The sequence below is a fragment of the Triticum aestivum genome, chromosome 7B (genome assembly GCF_018294505.1).
Source record: "Triticum aestivum cultivar Chinese Spring chromosome 7B, IWGSC CS RefSeq v2.1, whole genome shotgun sequence".
In the NCBI taxonomy this organism is placed as follows: Eukaryota; Viridiplantae; Streptophyta; class Magnoliopsida; order Poales; family Poaceae; genus Triticum; species Triticum aestivum.
Window position 1 is genome coordinate 120,499,354 of NC_057813.1, and position 16,917 is coordinate 120,516,270.

At 46.4% G+C, this 16,917-nt stretch overlaps 2 protein-coding genes across 4 annotated transcripts; both read left to right on the forward strand.

Moving 5' to 3' along the window:
* The first annotated feature begins 1,618 nt into the window (after positions 1–1,618).
* On the forward strand, positions 1,619–2,499 carry LOC123156332 (cell division cycle-associated protein 7-like). Its single transcript, XM_044574466.1, has 4 exons — positions 1,619–1,831; positions 1,918–2,015; positions 2,120–2,206; positions 2,284–2,499. Exons 1-4 carry the CDS (start codon positions 1,673–1,675, stop codon positions 2,435–2,437), a joined length of 498 nt encoding a protein of 165 aa, XP_044430401.1. The 5' UTR covers positions 1,619–1,672; the 3' UTR covers positions 2,438–2,499.
* Positions 2,500–8,891: 6,392 nt separating this feature from the next.
* Positions 8,892–14,916, forward strand: LOC123157370 (uncharacterized). 3 transcript variants are annotated; one of them, XM_044575634.1, is made up of 16 exons: positions 8,896–9,313; positions 9,411–9,508; positions 9,624–9,710; positions 9,787–9,934; positions 10,018–10,164; positions 10,263–10,409; positions 10,496–10,642; positions 10,728–11,081; positions 12,044–12,186; positions 12,270–12,461; positions 12,544–12,634; positions 12,721–12,850; positions 13,345–13,452; positions 13,541–13,625; positions 13,883–13,987; positions 14,524–14,916. In XM_044575634.1, the coding sequence occupies exons 1-15, from the start codon at positions 9,155–9,157 to the stop codon at positions 13,983–13,985; spliced, it is 2,139 nt and encodes a 712-aa protein (XP_044431569.1). In that variant the 5' UTR covers positions 8,896–9,154; the 3' UTR covers positions 13,986–13,987; positions 14,524–14,916. The 3 variants fall into 3 exon arrangements, with proteins under 3 accessions (XP_044431571.1, XP_044431570.1, XP_044431569.1); XM_044575636.1 differs by lacking the exon at positions 10,496–10,642 and having other exon boundaries at positions 8,892–9,313; XM_044575635.1 differs by lacking the exon at positions 10,018–10,164 and having other exon boundaries at positions 8,895–9,313.
* Positions 14,917–16,917: the final 2,001 nt, after the last annotated feature.

Below are 16,917 nucleotides of genomic sequence, written 5' to 3' on the forward strand. Positions count from 1 at the left end.
TGTAAGTGGGCTTCCCCACTATATGCACCATCATGTTTTTGGCCTCAAGCTACCATCATGGCCTGTAACTCAAAGCATATCGTACATCGAGACCTCCCTAAAGCCACCATCATGGCCTCTAACTCGAAGCATAGCATACATCGAGACCCCCCCTAAAAACGTACATTAAGATTCGTGGTAGTTTGTAGGTATGGATTGAACAATTCTTTTTACCCAAGGGTTTGAAAGATGGACACAAATGCTCTTGTGGGGCGTTGTTGGCCTTTTGTCAAGAGAGTGAGTGATTTCTCTTTCATTGTACCAAAGATTACTGTTTATTTATTTTGTTATATTTTGAATGATTGATATTGTTGAACAAAATATTACTTTTATGAAAATCATTATATATCTCAATTCATACGACAATAAGACCCCAGAACAAAATCAACCTCTGATAAAATTTAACTAATTTTTATTGTTCTAGTTATATTTGAAATCAATAAATAAAACATTGCATTATTCCAAATGAAATGTTTTCAATGTATTTTTGCGTGAAATGGTTTTATTTTATCTACTGCATTTCCAAATGTTTTTTTGCATATTTCATTGTTTTGATTTTTTTACAAAAAAGACACCTAGAATTCAACTATCTTTTTCATATTGCAGAAATTTTCATAAATAAGTCACATAGATTTCACACGAGTTTCAATAGACACAATTTCCATTTTTTGGCATATTTCACCGTCTCATACTTCTCCCCAAAATGGTAAGGCCATGCGCATGATTCGCACTACTAGTGATGTCGTTCGCACTCTTCTCCTCCACGCTAGTCCACCATCGTTTTGGGTGGAGGCATTGCACACCGCCATGCACCTTCTCAACCCATGCTCATCCAGTAAAACCACACCAAATACCCCTATTTCCTTCTCACCGGCAGACATCCTCGCTATGATCACCTACGAGTTTTTGGCTACTAATGCTTTCCAGATCTCTATGCCACTAACCCCCACAAATTAGCTCCTCGGTCCATGTGTTGTGTTTTCATCGGACCCCGCGCGCATCATTGTTTCACGCCATGTTATTTTCGACGAAACAATACTTATGTATACCCCACCCACACCACGGTCACAGGCGCACCGGCCACACCGGATCCCCCCTCAGTGACCCACCTGCGCCTGATCCTCTCCCACCTACCTCGAATGCCAGCGACCCTTGAATGACTGCCTCGTTTAATCAACCAGTATGTGAGGATTTCCTGCGTTAATTACGTAATTACTGCGACCAAAACAAAACATGTTGGTTGGCTAGAATTTCTATGGTACGTTTTTTTCTCTCGCCTAATTGTTGCATGCCTAGGTATGCACCTAGACGGAGGAAGCATAGTACTCGCGAACAAAGGTTGCCAACCAACCTGAAAAGCGAGGACGAGCTTGGGATGGAAAGCATGGAGCAAAGGCGGGGGAGGAGACGGGACAATGCCAAGATTTTTTTTAATTTACTAGGCAATTCACTTGCGCCATCCGACACCAGCTACTCTCGCCCTTCTTTTGCGGCTCGACGCCATAATCTCATATCTGACCCTTCCGCCCCCCAGAATACATCACATCAAACACCTCTTGCCTCTCCCGGGCACCCAGAGTCTCAGCATCCCCATTTCACTCCACCTCTCCTGCCCTTCCTCAAGCGCGTCTCCATGTCAAAGAAAGGCACCAACGGTGAGGAGAGCATGGTCGTGTCGGCGCAGATGAGAAAGGCCAAGCGAGGCCCTCCCCGAAAGCGCAACCCGTGCCCCGGAATCCGCCGTGTCGGCGGCCGGATCTATGACCCGGAGAACGGGAAGACCTGCCACCAGGTGAGCGCCTGCCATCGCGCATCTCCTCCATCCTTCTGGATCTGTCGGGGGTGGATTTGGTTGACCCTTTGTTGTTGTTCTTACAGTGTCGCCAGAAGACAACGGACTTCGCGGTGGCTTGCACCCAACCTCGGAAGAAGGGGCTTTGTCCAATCCACTTCTGCCACAACTGCTTGTCCAACAGGTAAAAGATTTTTTTCATACAGTTCATCATCTCTGTGGTCCAGCAAACTAACCATCGTAGAGCCGCTTATTCTGATTTTGTTTGCTTCCCCATGGCTTGTTTAGGTATGGTGAGGATGTCAAGGACATGACCAAGGAGGCGGGCTGGACCTGCCCCAAATGCAGGGGCATCTGCAACTGCAGCTTGTGCAGGTGAGCCAACAAAGCCGATGCACGACCATAATAGGAGTTCTTGTGTATTTCTTTCTCAGCATGGTTTTGTTTGGCAGAAAGAAGAAAGGGGAGACCCCTACTGGAACACTGGCCCGTGCCGCCAAGGTGTTAGGGCACTCATCCGTCCATGATCTGCTGATAAATAGCTCCGAAATGGTGGCTGCTGCACAGACGTTGTCTTCATTCCCTAAGAAGATCAAGAAGGTATAATTTTTTGTGTGATATGCGCGTTAGAAATGGCTCCAAGGTTGATGTGATCGTCGTCGGCATGCTCCCTCCATGTCTAACTTCGGGATTAGTTTTAAACCTGAATAATTGTTATTTGGTGTCTGTGTTGAGCATGAACATTATATCTGGATCTTGTTTATTGCGAGACGGTTATTCATTTAAGTAAAAGAATAATGGTTGTTCTATTTTTATGAATAATATCTTTTATGGTCATGCACCTAATGTGAATGGTTTTACTCTTGTTGAATCTCGATCGTAGTGATACACATGTTCATAATATTAATGCCAGAAGATGCAAAGTTAATGGTTTATTCTTATGGCACTACCGCTTGGGTTATATTGGTGTAAAGTGCATGAAGAAACTACATGCTGATGGAACTTTTGGAATCACTTGATTATGAATCATTTGAAACATGCGAACCATGCCTCATGGGCAAGATGACGAAAACCCTGTTTTTCCGGTACAATGAAGCGGGCAAGTGACTTGTTGAAAATAATACATACGTATGCATGTGGTCCAATGAGTGTTGAAGCACGTGGTGGATATCGTTATTTTCTTACCTTCATGGATGATGAGTAGATATGGGTACATTTACTTAATGAAACACAAGTCATAAAAGTTCAAGGAGTTTCAGAGTGAAGTAGAGAATCATTTTAACAAGAAAATAAAATTACTACTATCTGACCGTGGAGGTGAATACTGAGCTACGAGTTTGGCACACATTTAAGACAACGTGGAATTGTTTCACAACTCACGCCACATGAAACACCACAGCGTAATGGTGTGTCTAAACATCGTAATATTACTCTATTGGATATGGTGCATTATATGATATATCTCTTACCGATTTGCCACTATCGTTTTTGGGGTTATGCATTAGAGATAGCCGCATTCACTTTAAACAGGGCACCATCTAAATCCATTGAGATGACACAATATGAATTATGGGCTGGCAAGAAACCAAAATTGTCATTCTTTTCAAGTTTGGGGATGCGACCCTTATGTCAAGAGGTTTCAGACTGATAAGCTCGAACCCAAAGCAGAGAAGTGTGTCTTCATAGGGTACCCTAAAGAGACCATTAGGTATACCTTCTATCATAGATCCGAGGGCAAGATCTTTGTTGCCAAGAATGGATCCTTTTTAGAGAAGGAGTTTCTCTCGAAAGAAGTGAGCGAGAGGAAGGTAGAGCTTGATGAGGTAATCGTACCTTCTCTCGAATTGGAGAGTAGTGCATTGCAGAAAGAAGTTCTTGTGATGCCTACACTAGCCGGAGACGAAGCTAATGTTGATGATCGTAATACTTTGAATCAAGCTACTCCTGAACTTTCTATGTCGACCAGGACATGTTTCGCACGAGAGTGGTACGGTATTCCTGTCCTAGAAGTCATGTCATCGGACAACAGTGAATCTACGAACTATGAAGAAGCAATTATGAGATCATATTATGTAAAATGGCTTGAGGACATGAAATCCGAGATAGGATCCATGTACGAAAACTGAGTATGAACTTTGGTGGACCTGCTCGATAACTGGCAGGCCATTGAGAACAAATGGATCTTTAAGAAGAAGACAAACGCTGGTGCTAATGTTACCATCTATAAAGCTTGACTTGTCGCAAAGGGTTTTCCAAAAGTTCAAGGAGTTGAATACAATGAGACTTCCTCACCAGTAGCGATGCTGAAGTCTGTTAAGATTATGTTAGCAATTTCTGCATTTTTCGATTACGAAATCCGACAGATGGACATCAAAACAACGTTCCTTAATGGTTTCCTTATAGGAAGAGTTCTATATGATGCAACTGGAAGGTTTTGTCAATCCCAAGGATGCTAATAAGGTATGCAAGCTCCAGCGATCCATCTATGGACTGGTCTAGCCATCCAAAGGTATTTGTTGGGATGCATGGATCGAGATTGGGATTTGTCACTCCGTGTGGCAGAGAGATATCTCTAGGCCCTCTCAGTAATACAACATCAGAAGAAGCTTGCAAGCATGTGATTAATGAGTTTAGTCATGGGACCTTGTATTACGGAACAAGTGAAGAGACTTCCCGGTAACGAGATTGAACTAGGTATGGAGATACCGGCGATCGAATCTCGGGCAAGGAACATATTGCTGGACAAAGGGAATTGCATACGAGATTAACCAAATCCTTGACAATGTTTTTCAACCGATAAATATCTTCGTTGGATATGTGAGAGTCAATATGGGAATCCAGGTCCTGCTATAGATTATTGATCGAAGAGGAGTCTAGGTCATATCTGCATGTTCTCGAACCCGTAGGGTCACACACTTAACGTTCGATAGAGCAGGGGAGTATTGAGATATTCATATGGTGAAGTTCAAAAGTAGTTCGGAGTCCCGGATGGGATCCGGGACATCACGAGGAGCTCCAGAATGATCCAGAGGTAAAGATTTATATATGGAAGTCATATTCAGGGTTCCAGAAAAGTGTTTTTTCGATATTGTACCAAAAAGGTTCTAGAAGGTTCCGAAGTGGGGCCCACCTGCATGGGGCCCACATGGACGTGGGTAGCGGGGCAAGGTCCCACACCCCTAGTCTAGGCGCACCAAGATCCTCCCCTAAAAGGAATAGGATCATATCCCGAAGGGATAAGATCGAGATCCCTAAAAAAGGGGATAACAATCGATGTGGAAGGAAATAGGAATTTTCCTTGTCGCCAACGACCATAGGGGATTGAAGGGCAAGCCACCAGCCCCCTCCATGCGTATATAAAGTTTGATAGGTGTTGGGGCCAGCCACCCTTTCACACTTGTCCATCTCCCTCCCGTTACAACTACTCCACCTCGCGCGGATGCTTGGTGAAGCACTGCTGCAGTTCCGTTGCTGCCCCACCATGCAGTCTTATTGGTTTAGATCTCATCTACCTCTTCTCCCTCGCTTGTTGGATCAAGAAGTAGATGACACCATCGAGCCAAACGTGTGCTAATCTCAAAGGTGTCGCACGTGCTGTGTTTGGATTGGATTGGATCGTGACGCAAGTACGACGACATCAACCACGATCTTTAGATCGTTAACACTTTCGGTCTACAAGGGTACATAGACACACACACTCCCGTTCGTTTGCTAGCACCTTCATAGATAGATCTTTGGGTGTTTTGTAGGATTTTTTTGTTTTTCCATGCAACATTATCCATCATTATTCACCTACATTCTTACCCATTTCCACACTCATCAAATGTATGCAGTGTGACAACGGCGGTGAATTTATCAACACATCACTACACACCTTTTTCTCGAACGACAACATTATTTACCGTCTCTCTTGCTCTCAATGTTCTCCCCAAAGCTGCAAGGCCGAGTGCATGATACACACTACCAACGATGTCGTTCACACTCTTCTCATACACGCCAATCTCTTGGGCGGAGGCGTTGCACACCGCCACACACCTCAACTGACGCCCATCCACTAAAACCACACCAAATACCCCCTATTTCCTTCTCACCAGCACACATCCTCGCTATGACCACCTACGAGTTTCCGGCTGCTTCCGCTTTTCAAATCTCTACGCCATTAGCCCCCACAAATTAGCCCCTCGGTCCACAAATTAGCTCCAATCCCGCCGCGTCATCATTTCTCACCATGTTATTTTAGACGAAACAATACCTCCGTATACCCCACCCACACCAGCGGTCACAGGCGCACCTGCCACACCGGATGCCCCCTGTGCGATCCACTTGTGCCCGATCCACTCTGGAATCCATCTCCCACGTACCTCACACGCCAGCTGCCCTTGAATGACCGCCTCATTAATCGGCCAGTTGGTGAGGATTTTCAGCGTTAATCATGCAATTATTGCGACTAAAACAAAACACGTTGGTTGACCGGTTCTACTTTATTTTCACGATATATTTTTTTTCATCCAACTACTGCGCGTCTAGGTTAGGCCGCTCCTCAAAAATCCTATGCACTTGAACGGAGGAAGCACCTTAGGGCATCTCCAGCCGCGCCCCCAACAGGCCCTTCCCAGGCAATTTTGCCGCGCCGGCAACAAAAAAAGGCCCCAGTCGCGCCCCCAGAAGCCCGTTTTTCGCCGGCTCGGGCCAAAACTGGTGCCGGCGGACCCAGGCCAAACCCGGCGCCCTGGGGGCGCTTGGGGAGCCGGCGCAAGCGAAAAAGGCGCGTGGGCCCGCCCTGGAGGCAACCTGAGGGTCTTTTCCCGCCGTTTCTTGACGCTTTTCCCTCGCATCTCTCCCGCTCGCTCGCCTCCTCCCGCCATTCTATCCCTTTCTCCCGCTCGCTCGCCTTCCTCCCGCCAAACCCCCTCCCCTCGCCGCGAAGAAGCACGCCATGCCGCCGAAGAAGTACGCCATGCCGCGCGCGGCAGCAACCGTGGCCCAGCCGAAGCCGAGGAAGCCGAGGGTGCCGCCATCGACGCCACCGGGCCTGTCGAACGCCGAGTGGAGGGTGGAAGTTCAGCGGCGCGAAGCGGTCACCGCCGACAGGCGAAATAGGGCCATAGCCAAGAAGGCCCGCGACAACGCGACGCGCGCGGCGGCGTCTTCCTCATCGGTCGACCAGGCGGGGATGAATCCACCCGTCGTCAGCCACGCCCAGTACGCGCCCTGGGGGCAGCAAGGCACCGGATCTCCATGGGGTTCATCGTCGCCCGGCTACGCCGACGGCGACGCGCATGGCGGGTTCAACCCAAACGTGACCTTCCCTCATGGTCACCCCGCTACGCGCACGCCCTCGCCCGCCTTCGTCGGCGTGCAGTACCCTCCATACAACTACTCGCCGCCCGCCTCCTACGCGTCCACACCGACGCCCCATCTCTACTGCGGACCACTACCCTTCTCGCACCTCGGCGACACCGACGACACGGGAGTCGACATGGACGACATCATCGCGACAGGATCGACCGCGGCCGCCGAGTCTCCCGGGTTCGCCACCCAGGATGAGGTAGTGGACCTCAACGGCGACATGGAGACCGAGCTCGGCTACGTCTACGGCGACGACGCGCAGGAACCCGAGGAGGAGGAGGACGAGGAGGAGGAGGAGGAACCGACTCCTGTTCCGACGAAGGGGCGCCAGAAGAAGAAGAAGCGGGCGGCTAGGTCAGGCGAACTGCGCATCAAGTGGACGTCCAAGAAGGAGGAATGCCTCGCCGAAGCATGGAAAGTCGTCTGCCTCGACCCGACCACCGGCGCGAACCAGAGCTTGGACACGTACTGGGACCGCATCAAGGCCGAGTTCGACGAGCGGAAGCTCGTCGACCCCTACTTCAAAGGCGTGTACATGCAGCGCGGCTCCAAGGCGATGGCGAACCATTGGGGACGTATCCAGTTGGCGTGCAACAAATGTCATGGAATCGTCGAGGAGGTCGCGGCTCGCCCGGAGAGCGGCGCCAGCATTGAGGATCAGGTACGCACGCCGTTCGCCCGCATATCTTCGTCCCCTACGCCCGCCGCCCGCCAACTGTTTGTCTCTCCGCGCAGCTGCTGCGTATGTTCGCCATGTATCGGGGCGACAACCAAGACGCCGACTTCAAGCACCTCCACGTCTACAAGCGCATTGACAAGTGCGAGAAGTGGGAGGAAGTTCGGCATGCCCTCGAGAAGGCCAAGGAGACATACAAGCCAGACGCGACGACTCCGGGCGCGTCAGAGGGACGACCGGACGGCCACAAGTTGGCAAAGAAGGGGAAAAGCGCCGACGCGGCGACCACGCGAGTGCAGGAGTCCATCGAGCATTGCCTCGCCGGCGCCCAGGCTCGGGCCGTCCTACGCGAAGAGAAGACCGAGGCGCGGTGGTCGTCGCTTATGAAGAACAACGCGTCAAGCTCGACTTGCTCCGGACGAACGTCGCCGCGAAGAAGAGGAACACCGACATGGCTTTTCTGATGAGCGGGGCGGACATGCTCCAAAGCAACGACGAGAAGCTCAAGGCGTGGTACCTGGTGCAGCGCGGCCTCATCCTGAACGAGCTGCCGGCGACAACACCGACGACGCTGATGACGCCCACGACCACACGGACGCCAAGCCCGGACGGCGCCTCTACATCGCCGCCCAGCAGTGCCGAAGCCGCGCCGACGCAGCCCTGCGACGAAGCAGGTCCGACACCGACGAGCCCGCGCACGCCGACTCCGCCAACGCCTAGAGCCGACCAAGCCGAGTGATTCGTTGCGCACGGCGCCCCTCTATTTTTTGTAACGCCAGACTACGTCCGATCACCGGATTTGCGACGTCTTTTGAGAGCGAGAACGACCAAGTTTGAATTTCCCGCATCCTGGGACCGGCGCGTGGGAGCGTGACTGGGAGCTATGTCGCCCCCAGGGGCCGAACTAGCGCCGGCACGCCCTAGGCCGCTCTATTTAGGCGCACTGAGGGGCCGAACGGCTGGAGATGCCCTTACTACTCACGAACAAAGGTTGCCCACCAACCCGAAAAGTGAGGACGAGCTGGGAGGGAAACCATCGAGCAAAGGCGGGGGAGGAGACGGGACAGCGCCGAGAAGGGAAAATTTCAAAATTTCCGGGGGAATTCACTGGCGCCATCCGACACCAGCTGCTCCCGCCCTTCTTCCGCGGCGCGGCGCCATAATCCGAGATCTGACCCTCCTCCCGCCACCAAAATTCATCACATCAAACACCTCTCGTCTCTCCCGGGGCACCCACCTCCCGAGCTTCCTCCTCATTTCACACCCCACCTCTCCCGCCCTTCCTCGAGCGCGTCTCCATGGCGAAGAAAGGCGCCGGCGGCAAGGAGAGCGTGGTCGTGCCGGCGCAGATGGAGGAGGCCCAGCAAGGGCCTCCACGAAAGCGCAACCCGTGCCCCGGAATCCGCTGCGTCGGCGGCCGGATCTATGACCCGGAGAACGGGAAGACCTGCCACCAGGTGAGCGCCTGCCGTCGCGCGCCTCCTCCATCCTTCTGGATCTGTCGGGGGCGGATTTGGCTGACCCTTTGTTACTGTTTTCGTCACGCGCTCGCAGTGTCGTCAGAAGACGATGGACTTCGCGGTGGCTTGCACGCAGCCCCGGAAGAAGGGGCTCTGTCCAATCCACTTCTGCCACAAGTGCCTGTTCAACAGGTAAACGATGATTTCTTCGCACAGTTTCAAGCCATCATCATCTCCGTGGTCGAGCAAACTGACCATCGTAGAGCCCCTTGGTCTGATCTGGTTTGCTTCTTCGTGGCTTGTTTAGGTATGGCGAGAACGCCGAGGACATGACCAAGGATGCGGGCTGGACCTGCCCCAAATGCAGGGGCATCTGCAACTGCAGCTTCTGCAGGTCAGCCAACGAAGCTGATGCACGGTCATAATGGGATTTCTTGTATATTTCTCTCTTAGCTTGGTTTGTTTGACAGAAAGAAGAAAGGGGAGACGCCTACAGGAATACTGGCCCATGCTGCCAAGGCGTCAGGGCACTCATCCGTCCATGATTTGCTGATAAAGGGCTCCGACATGGTGGTTGCTGCACAGACGCTGTCCTCGCTCCCTAAGAAGATCAAGAAGGTACATTTTTTTGCTTGGCAACTCTCTGCTGTATAATGTAATTGCTCATCATTGTTCATCTGCTTTGTTGGTCCCTTTGTTAGGAACGCAAAGAGGGCAGCTTAAAGAGGGCGCTAGGGACAGATGATGCTACCCGTGGATTGTTTGCTGAAGGGGATGAGAATATTAAGACTGATCTCAATGCACTTCCTTCAGTTCCTATCAAAAAGAAGTTGAAGAAGATCAAGAAGGTACATTTTTGCCTGGCAATTCTCTGTTGTACTCCTTTGTTAGGAACATAATGTAGTTGTTCGTTATTGTTGACCTGTTTTGCTGGCCCCTTTGTTAGGAACACAAGGAGGGCAACATAAAGAAGGTGCCAGGGACAGGCGATGCTACTGATGGATTGTTGACTGAAGTGGATGAGAATACAAACACTGATCTCAATGCATTTCCTTCAGTTCCTACCAACACGGAGTTGAAGAAGATGAAGAAGGTGGTACATTTTTTGCTCGGTAATTCTCTGTTTTATAATGTAATTGTTTCATTATTACTGATCTGTTTTGCTGGCCCCTTTGTTAGGAACGCAAGAAGGGCAACATAAAGAAGGCCCTAGGGACAGATGATGGTACTGACGGATTGTTGGCTGAAGGGGGTGAGAATGCAAGGACTGATCTCAATGCAGTTCCTTCAGTTCCTACCGACAAGGAGCTGAAGAAGATCAAGAAGGTGGTGCATTTTTTGCTTGGTAACTCTCTGTTTTATAATGTAATTGTTCATTATTACTGATCTGTTTTGCTGGCCCCTTTGTTAGGAACGCAAGAAGGGCAACATTAAGAGGGCCCTAGGGACAGATGATGGTACTGATGGATTGTTGGCTCAAGGGGATGACAATACAGGGACTGATCTCAATGCACTTCCTCCAGTTCCCATCAGCAAGAAGCTGAAAAAGGGCAACCACAGGGTAAATGGCATGACTGCTGATGAAAAGTGCCCTGTTGAAATTAAGGGCGAACTTCACATTAGGAATGAGAGCACTGATGTCCCAGAGACCAAAATTGAGCTACCCATAGGTACTCCAGTCACTGACATTGCAGGGGCTGAGCTGGAGGTTGATGATGTTGGGTCTGCACTTCAGTTTCATGAATTCTGCCGCACATTTGCAGAGGTACTTATGTCAAGACAATCTTTCAGCTTTACTTTCTTGTTCTGTTGTGTGCAATACAAGCGCCATGAGCTCTCTTATGGACTAAAGAAAATATTCTTGTGCTGCATTTCTTTTTATGTTGATGCAAGGTTTGTCATTGGTTATGTATAACTGGTTCTGTTTAAAAAAAGTTTATGTCTGCAGAACAGAAAAAGGTGTTGTTGCATTATGTAATTGTTGTTTCAGCCCTTCAGGCCAATGTTAGAACTAAAGCAAAGTGATGTCAGCAGCTTCTCCTTTTTTTTGTTACATTATCCTATGTTTGTTCTGTTGTAGAGCAGTCAGCCATGCCATTAGGCTTTAGTGCACATATTTAATCAAATGCAAATAGTATTTTAAAGTTATATAAAATTCATAGTTGTCCAGAATGAGAGTGGCAGCCATGGTGAAATACTGACACGTGATAATGGTAGCACTGTTTTGAGACGATCCAAATAAGTTGTATAAATTTCAAAGATATTTATTTGCTCATGCAGACAATTGCATTTTAAGACTATATTGGTGATCAGGACGTGTGTATGCTAGTGCATCTATCTCTGATGATCTGCATGCGTGATTTGACCAACCACCAGAAAGTGTAATATTTGTCTTACATCTCAGATTCATCCTATATTGTCATGGATAATTTTATACACTAGATGATACCCTGCATGCTGCTGTGGGAGTTGGTTGCAATATATTTTAAGACTTGTTTGTGTGGAGCGTGAATATTTGGTTAAATTGTAAGATTTTAGAAGGCACAGTGATAGTATATTATATTGAATTGCTTATTTTTCTTAGAGCAGCCTTTTGTCTTCATAAGCTAGTCTTAAAAACGGGTCTTGTTTCCATGGTTTAACATGTTAATATGGCACCTTGTGGCTGTTGAAATATAATTTGTTTTGTAAATGGAATAATGTTGCAGATGCTTTTTTTTTGCGCAGGTGCTTAAAATAAGAAAGGGACAGCCAGAAAAAATTCTTCAAGTCATCACTGGAGGAGGCCGTATCGGGCGAGAGGTGCCTTCAGTTGTTGCTGACCTTCACATTAGTTTGTTGTCTGTCATCCAAGAAGACAGAGAAGAGAAGTACATACAGTCTGAATTGATATTTCTTTGTTGTTGTGTTTAAACTGATTGTTAAATGACTAAATGAGGTTATTTGTTCATAGCCCTTCGGACTATTCAAGGAATGGTGATGCTTGGATAATTGATACTGGCAAATATATTAGTGAATCCACAGTTATCTCGAAGGAACTGCCTCTAGATTGTTTAAGTCAAGGGGTATTAGGATATAAAAAATTGAGCCCTTCTTTAAAGCTGCATGTGCTGAATTTCTTGTGTGATGAGGCCCTTTCTACTACGTAAGTACTGCCTACTGTATTTGCTGTAGTAGTTCACTTTGCTATTTTACTTTCATATCAATAATATTTTGTTTTTGTTCAGAACATTAAAGAACTGGGTTCTCAAACAGCATGAAAGTGCAACTGAGAGAAAGGTTGCTGCAAGGGAAAAATTCCGTGCTGTCAAGGAAAAGGTAAGAGAGCTCGGGCAACCTGTTTTATGTGTGTCTAGTCACTTGCTTTTACACTAATAAACAACCACTTTCCTCTGGTTTTATAGGAAAAGGAGCTTAAAGAAAAACTAACGATTAAGATGGCTAAACCAAGGTTTTTGAGAAATGGAGCAGAAATTAATAGTCTCGTTTCTCAAATTAAGGAGGCATATGAAGACAAGAAGGCAGTAATAGATGGTCTGAACATTATGAATTTATATATCTACATTTTTTTTATCTTTCTGCATCTCATTAGTTCCCCGTATGCTTGATGTCTTGCAGTTTCTTTAATATATCTTGTATTGTGCTTGGTTTAGCTTTCTGCACTTTCTTCAAGATTTAGCTTGAGTTTGTGTTCAAGAAATGTCACCAGTTCATTTATACCCCTGTATATGTGAATTCACTTTCAGTTTTGTTAATTGAGTGTTAAGCCTGTGTATATTTTCATTGTGGTACTAATATGTTTCTGCAGCTCAACAGAACATTAAACATGTATGCACTTGCTAAGTTTCTTAGTTGCATGTGGCCATGTGCCTTTTTCTGGATGTGAAGTAACTAAAGAACATGCTCAGCCTTCAGTTTCATTCCAAACATAACACTGTTTAAAAAATATATATCTTATTCTGTAATGTGCAAGGCACTGAGCTGTGAACTAATTATCTTCTGTTACCTCTCAATTATGGCAATATTAGAGGAGAAGCTGGGAGGTCTAGTTAGGAAAAAGCCTGTCAGGATAGACGAAGGGGTTGCGTACTGGAAGCTGGATGGTTATTGTGATAAGACAGCAATAATGCGCCAAGGTTTGTCTGAAGTTATTATGCAATACCCTTTTATGTTACTCATTTATATTGTTGTAGTTAGTGACTACTAATATCTTATTTGTATCAGAGTTTGACGCAACAGAGAACACTGACAAGTGGTTTATGTTCACCGAGGAAGAAGAAAAAGTAATCAAAGGTCATGTAGCCCCAAGGTAAGGAGTTTACCATTTATTTAGAAGTTTTTTTTCCTTTATGAAGATAGTATACTTGTTGTTTAAGAACTATCAATTCACTAAAGTTTAGATCCCCAATTTTTTATTGTTGCATGGTGCTATCGTTATATGACAAGTCTGACTAGCAATGTAACCAAAGTATAATCCTGAGTTTCTCTTGGTTCCCACTTACTAGTATATGTCCTGTTGAGATTATTCACATCTAACTTGGGCCCTGATGTAACTGGTTAATATAGGCCCCAGTTGAAGCGCAAAAACAAAAAACATACCTTGGCTGGGCACAATGCTCTACCGATCTCAAGCTCCATGAAAACTCAGACTCCTGTTTCAACTGTTTGAAGGTATTTATTTGATCCTTTTGCTGTTCATTTTTCCTAGACCCAATGGCATGCCACACTTACATACAAGAGACTGAAATGTGTTATGTTACAATGGCACCGTCATGCAGGGGCGGACCTACATTGAGGTGAGTGGGGGCCTGAGCCCCCACTCAAAATTTGAAATTCTACTAAGATTTGCTTGTATTTTCTGATAAATATGCTTAAATTCTTTGAATTTTTATAGAATATGCCCCCAGTCAAAATATGTTCTAGGTCCGCCACTGCCGTCATGAGAGCGCATTTTAGAACCTGGGTACATGTGAACCCAATTTTGAAAACTTGGAGAAAGTTGTTTTTGTAAGCTGTGAAAAATTATGATAAAAAACCCCCACACAAGTAGATGGTGGGTAGAAAGTTGTCCTTGTGAATTCCTACCCAACACCTACATGCATGGGTTTCGTTGTAGTTTCTCATATGTCAAACACTTAAGAGTGGTGATTTTTGATACGTTTGGAAAAGTGGCTGATGGCACGTCATTGAATGTTTTGTTTTGGCAGGTTGATGAGCTATGCTAGCCGAGGAATGGGGCGCTGCAGAGGATACAAGTGGCTGAGCTTTGCTGTAGGGAAGTTACGCAAGTGCAGAAGAGCCGACATATCTGAAGATGCAGTCGCAGCATTCTATTCCCTGGGTCATGCCACGTTTTGTCTGGATTGGAACTTTGGAAGTTATTATTTCTACATCGCAATTGTTCTGTACATGTTATTACTAGTTTAAGGGAAGGTTTCTGTGAAACATCCATTGCATTGGTCTGAACAATCATCGTTTGAATGTTGTCACTATGGTTGTATAATCAATCGTCTTGTAGGATGCATGTACCAACAAATTGACTTCACTGTACTGTATTTGGTGATCATGTTATTACTCATGCTCCTACTCTTTTATGGTCATCTTATGCTACTCTGGATGAGAGCTGTGTATGTTATGCCACATATGTTAAACTTATGCATGTCATGCTGTGGTGGGTTTATGATGTGCATGATCATGCTGTTCTGTTGATCATTGTTTTGCTCCTTTACTGTGGATGTCATGCTGACCATTTTGCTATTTTTCTTCCGATACAAACTTGAGACATGCATTCATTGTGCTACACAAATTTGAGTTTCTATGTTACATCCAGTTTGCTTATTTCAAAGCTGTCTACATACTGAATAGAAGCAACATTGCACATACACATTACTCTGGAAACTTTTTTTTCCCTATGTCCATGTTTTTAGAATACGCCGTACCATAGAATCTCTAACTGGAAACTTTTCTGACTGCGACAGCTAAGGTCGGAATGGAAAGGAGAAAAAAAAATGCAAAGGGAAGAATTATCTGTATTTCCAGCATTTCAGCATCCATCTTTGTCTAGAAAAACATTGCTTTCACTCGGTAAATGGCATGGTTAATTCTGTTGTAACTTGTAACCGTTGGGATTTTTCTTGTTGCGGAATAACCGGTGTATTTTTGCAACAGTATGACATACTGGTTTAACGCTTGATGCGTTTACATGTGTGTCAGATTATGATAATCCTGTTTGCCTAACCAGTTTTTGTATTTTAACTCACCATTTGGTTAACTAAACTTAGCTATGCTTATTTTTCATACCAGTTACAAAATAAGTCCGGCACAACTTAGTTCAGTGACCATAAACTGAGCCTAAAAACTACTCCACTATTCAAAGTTGAGAATCAGTGGGTATGAAATTGAGAAGTTAATAATAATAGTGCAAGATCATAGAGGTTCGGGACCTCTTTGACTTGCAAGATTCTCAAAAGACGGGAATAGGAAAAACGTAGGATTGCGATGGATGTTCTCTAGAAACTTGTAGGATTAGGAAACCACAGGAATTTGAATTGAATCAAAGAGTGTTTGATGTCGCAACAAAGAAGTTTGATTGAACTGATTTTTTTCCTCTGAAATAGTGGGCAAAGCAAGGAAAAAATTCCCAAGGATCTAAATCCTCCAAAACTCCAGTTGGATTCGTTTGAACCAAATGAGCCCTTCATATGTTGGTCTTTGGAGCAAATAAGCTGCATAGGGCCAAAAATATAATGGATCCAAGTTGGTAGTACGCGACAAGAGGCACCGGACGTAATAAACAGCAGACAAGCGGCATCAGTCACACGCGCACGGCAGGCTTATGACTGGAACTGGATAGCAGTTGCTTACCTCTCACGCCGTATTATTTGGCCGACATGAGCTCAGATGGGCAATGATCCTGCCGCGCAAAGAGTTTTCGTCAGTGATGATCCTTCCTTTTGTTTTGTCAAAATGGATTCAGGTTTGGTTGTGGATGAAGAGGTCGGAGTATCTGGGACGGATACAGCAGCCATCTGCTTAGTCTGTGACATGCTCAATGCATTTTTTTTACCGACCTGGGTCATGATCCTACGCGCAACGAGCATCTGTCACGGCCTCCCGTAATGCAGTAATGCACCACGGCCACCTGCAGTTCACGCCGATCACGCGATCCAAGTTGGACATCTTTGCCCCTTTGCTCACATTTGTTGGACTTGTCTCTGCCCAACTTGGACATCCACACATTCAGGCATTCAGGATAAATAGACGGGCTTAAGGCTCTTCTTCATGCCCCCTTTGCCCTGGAGATCATTATTTTGGCAGCTTGGGCCATGTTTTTTTTTTCAAGAAGGAGGATCACCCCCGGCCTTTGCATCCGAGCGATGCATGCAGCCGTTTTACTAATTATTCATAAAATACCTTACAAAGAAATACAACAATAAGTCTGAAGCACTCGTCTAGGCGACAACTGTCGCTACTCCTATCCAACTGATGAAGGGATGCTGATAGTCCGGACCTAATACCACAGACCTCGCAGACAAGCCTAACATCTAAGACCTGAGGCCCCAACCAAGCCACTTGCCGGGTATGGGCACACACCGGTCCAG